Source organism: Alligator sinensis, unplaced genomic scaffold (genome assembly GCF_000455745.1).
Source record: "Alligator sinensis unplaced genomic scaffold, ASM45574v1 scaffold647_2, whole genome shotgun sequence".
Taxonomy (NCBI): domain Eukaryota; kingdom Metazoa; phylum Chordata; order Crocodylia; family Alligatoridae; genus Alligator; species Alligator sinensis.
In genome coordinates, this window is record NW_005841832.1 from 1,394,060 (window position 1) to 1,397,792 (window position 3,733).

The window sequence follows — 3,733 nt, forward strand, 5'->3', positions numbered from 1 at the left end:
GCCCCCCTGTCGGGGGTCGTGTGACCCCAGCATTCATTCCTGCCTGTGGCAGGGGGTCAGGCTAGATGATCTGTCAGGTCCCTCCTGACCCTAGCTACTAGCTACCTAGCTACTATCTGGTCTTCTCCCCATAGAATAAGAGTCCAGTGCTGCTCAGAGCTGAGGCCTAAGATGGCAGATTCACTGGGCTAAAGCAGTCTCCATTCACATGACTTTGGTGCTGGGGCTGCTTACCATCGCCTAGTAAGAGAAAGGATTTGGCTCATGAGGGTCATGTACAACTTTACACCAGCACAGAGTGAAGAGAAAAAGGAGTGCCCTAGGGCAGTGGCTGCTTGTACAAGTGCACAAGCCACAGCCAATCACAGGGCACAGAGCCCCCCCCACCCCTCTGCCTTTGCAAATGTATGCATTGTTTAATCTGCCCCCAACTTTTGCCCATGTACATCTCCTTAGCACCCTTACTTCAGGCTAGGGTTCCTACGGTTTTAACTACCTCTAAACAGTGGAGCATACTCATTTAGTCTGAATAGAAGATGACTGTTATGCCTACCAACATCAATTAAATTTGCGGTTGCCCACAGATTAAAGATTTACTTGCTTCAGCATAACACTGTTCTCTACTTGGTTGATGGAGGTCTGGGTATAGAGCCTGTTTGTGCAGATGCTCCATAGCACTGGGCACAGCTATAACATTGGGTTCAGCACTAGTTGAGGTAGCTGAGTGCAGTTTGTTAGTTAGATCCAGATTTCAAACCAGATGCATGTTATCAGGGATAGGAGCCAGGGATTAGCAGTGTTCCTTGCATTTGAAATAAATTCTCACACAGTCTTGTTTCTAACCCACAGCCGCTGGACTGGAGCCAAATATTGCACTGTAATTTATAATAAAGCAAAGGCCAAGCTAAACATACGAGATTGAGTGGACATTCTTTCCAAACCAGAGAATAAAAATGAGAAACTTAGTGCAATAGCTCAGGTCCAAGATCTGTCAGGCTATAGCAGCAGCAGTTCATTTACTCAGATATACTATACAAACCATTTATTGACATTTACTGACATCACAGCATAAAAACTGGGCAGCCACATTCTCATGTCAGACAGCCTGGCCTGAAGTGTTAGTTGCCTGTGATCAGGTGACCAGGATTTCTCTCCAGCCTGAGAGAGAGAGATTCTGGGATGTTTCATTATGATTATTTATTTTTTACCAATATAAGATTGCATTTGTGCCTCCTAAAGCCAAGGCTCCTCAACAACTTGTATCAACACAAATACAAAGCAAGAGACCACAGCAGGACAGTCTCATGGCTTTCAAAACTACCCCATCCCCTCTTAATGGCATTAATGAAAGTCTGGTTAAACAAACATGTCCCAAAGCTTGCCAGAGGCTTGCTTTGTTTGGACAATTAACAATATGGGTTCAAGAGGCGTAAGTCACCCCCAACAATGTGCCATTACCAGCTGAAATCTCCAAACCAAGGCAGAGAGATGCCCAAGTGTGGTTTTGTATATGGTAAACAAAGCAAATCAAGACATGATTTTTGAAGGCAAAAGGAGAACAGGCTTTGGAACAGCTTAACTACTTGTATGGTAAATGCTCTGCTCCTTCAGATCAAGATAGGGTCTCATTCAAAGGGATATGGCATAGCACATTATATACTTGCATAAAATGTAATTGTATCAGTTAGGCACTCAAAGAGGGATCTGCCCCATCTCCATCCAGCTGTCTCTCTTGACAATTCTCCCATGAGAATTTCACATGAAGATCATGAGTCAACTCGACTATGAATAAGGTCAGCAGAACATGTCCTGTTGTCTCCAGTGGTCTCTTGGGTAAGCTGCAAGAATAGGGAGGAGGGACTAGTTGTAGGAATGCTGTGTGTGTACATGCACGTGTCTATGCATACACATGCACGTGTGGTTCTGAACTGATCAACTTTTGCTTCCTCCACGCAGGGCAAATTCACGACAGCCAGTGATGTGTGGGCATTTGGCGTGACACTATGGGAGACTTTCACTTTTTGCCGAGAGCAGCCTTATTCTCAGCTGTCAGATGAACAGGTCATTGAGAATACAGGAGAGTTCTTCAGGGATCAAGGGCGGCAGGTAGGCAACAGGGAAGGGGAAAATGTATAGAAGGAAGGGACAGCAATAATAGTTGTTTTATAAGCCTTGGATGAGAGGACCTTGCATATTAAATGTAACCAGGCAGATAGCCCAGTTACGAATAAGTTAAATGCCCCATAAACCTGGCATTTAACCCATGGACCAATGTTATAAGGACAAAAACCTCTGTGTTTGTGGCAGGATAGGCCCTAGGGCAGCTGCAGTGCCCCTAGTAGCCACAATCATCCTGCCCTACTCGAGCTCCTCTGGGTACCCCGTCACAGTCTTACCAGCCACATCTTGATGGAAATGTTCTATTGGGGTGGGAGACTTCCCCAAAGTCCTAGAGTAATCCAGCTGCTAGTTAGTAATCTAACTTTAAGTTAGAGTGGCTCCAAGAGCCGCTGTTATTGAAGCACCTGGAGCATCTTGTGTATCAGCTTCCCTGCACTTAAAAATGGCAGTGGGGGTGCTTTAACTAAAGCTTGTTCGATGAGCTTTAGTTAAATCACCCCTGCCACCATTTTTAAGCACAGGGATGCTGATACACAAGATGCTGGAATGTGGTAATTACCACACTCCAGCAGACTTGATTAAATTGAGCCTGCTCTGATGCACTGTAATTATAGTGCGTCAGAGCAGCCTCACTGCTCATGTATAGGCACCCTTTGTCTGGTCAGCGTTGCTGGCCTCAGCCCCCTTTTTCCTTGCTGAGGCCTTCAGCCCTGGCCCACTGCGTCAGGCTTTGGTTGCCCAGCTTCAGCCACTCTGCACCTCTGTCCTGTGCAGGGCTCAAAACACAGAGCCCCCCTTGGCACTCTACTGCATGGCCTCCAAACCTCCCTTTAGCCACTCTCCAGTCCTCTGATTATAAACAAACCAATATATAAGCAAACTGCTTCCAACTAAAAATCAAACCTCACTCTGGATCACTGTCCCCCAGTTCTTTGTACTCTTCTCTTCTCTTGGCTGTCTCCTTCTAGCATGCCATAGGTGCCTACCAGTCTGTCTCCTGAAGACTCTCTCCCCAGGAGCTCCTCTCACTGCACAGCACAGAGCCAGACTGCTGCTTCAGCTCAGGGACTAAGTTTATATCCCTCTAGGCACCCCCTTCTGGCCCCTCCACCATGCACAGGTGTTTCCTCCTAGCCCAAATAAGCCCCTCTGCTGTTACCTCGCTGTTCAGTCCAATATAGCTCAGCTGTTCTTTCACTCTTGAGGGGCAGAGGCCCCTGTTACACTGTCCCTTGTGTGGAAAGTCATTGAATAAGAGGCAGCTGTGGACAGTAGGGCTGTGCAAATTTCTGGGTGCTGGTTCAATTTGGAGGAGATTTGGCCTGATTCAGCGGCCGAATCTCCAAATCCAAGTTGAATCAGGAGACCACTAAGAATGTCCGAATTGATTCAAAACTCTCTGAATCGATTCAGAAAAGGTTTGGAGAGCTTCAGAGATTTGGGTAGTCCCTGCTGGCTGCCACAGGGACCTGGACCCAGACTCTGTGCTGGTAAGTAGGGAGCAGGGGAGCAGGGGCTGGAGGAGTGGGGAGGGGACCATGGGGGGGTCCCCTGCCTGCTCCCCCACCCCTAGCCCCTGCCCACTCTCCCAGCCCCCTCCCCGGCCGGCCCC

General features: G+C 47.8%; 1 protein-coding gene across 1 annotated transcript in view; it reads left to right on the top strand.

Moving 5' to 3' along the window:
• The window catches only part of DDR2 (discoidin domain receptor tyrosine kinase 2), an 85,720-nt gene that overhangs the window by 74,989 nt on the left and 6,998 nt on the right, over nucleotides 1-3,733 (top strand). Inside the window, 1 exon segment of the mRNA XM_025194296.1 lies at nucleotides 1,957-2,106. Within this exon segment, the coding sequence (XP_025050081.1) occupies nucleotides 1,957-2,106 (150 nt within the window).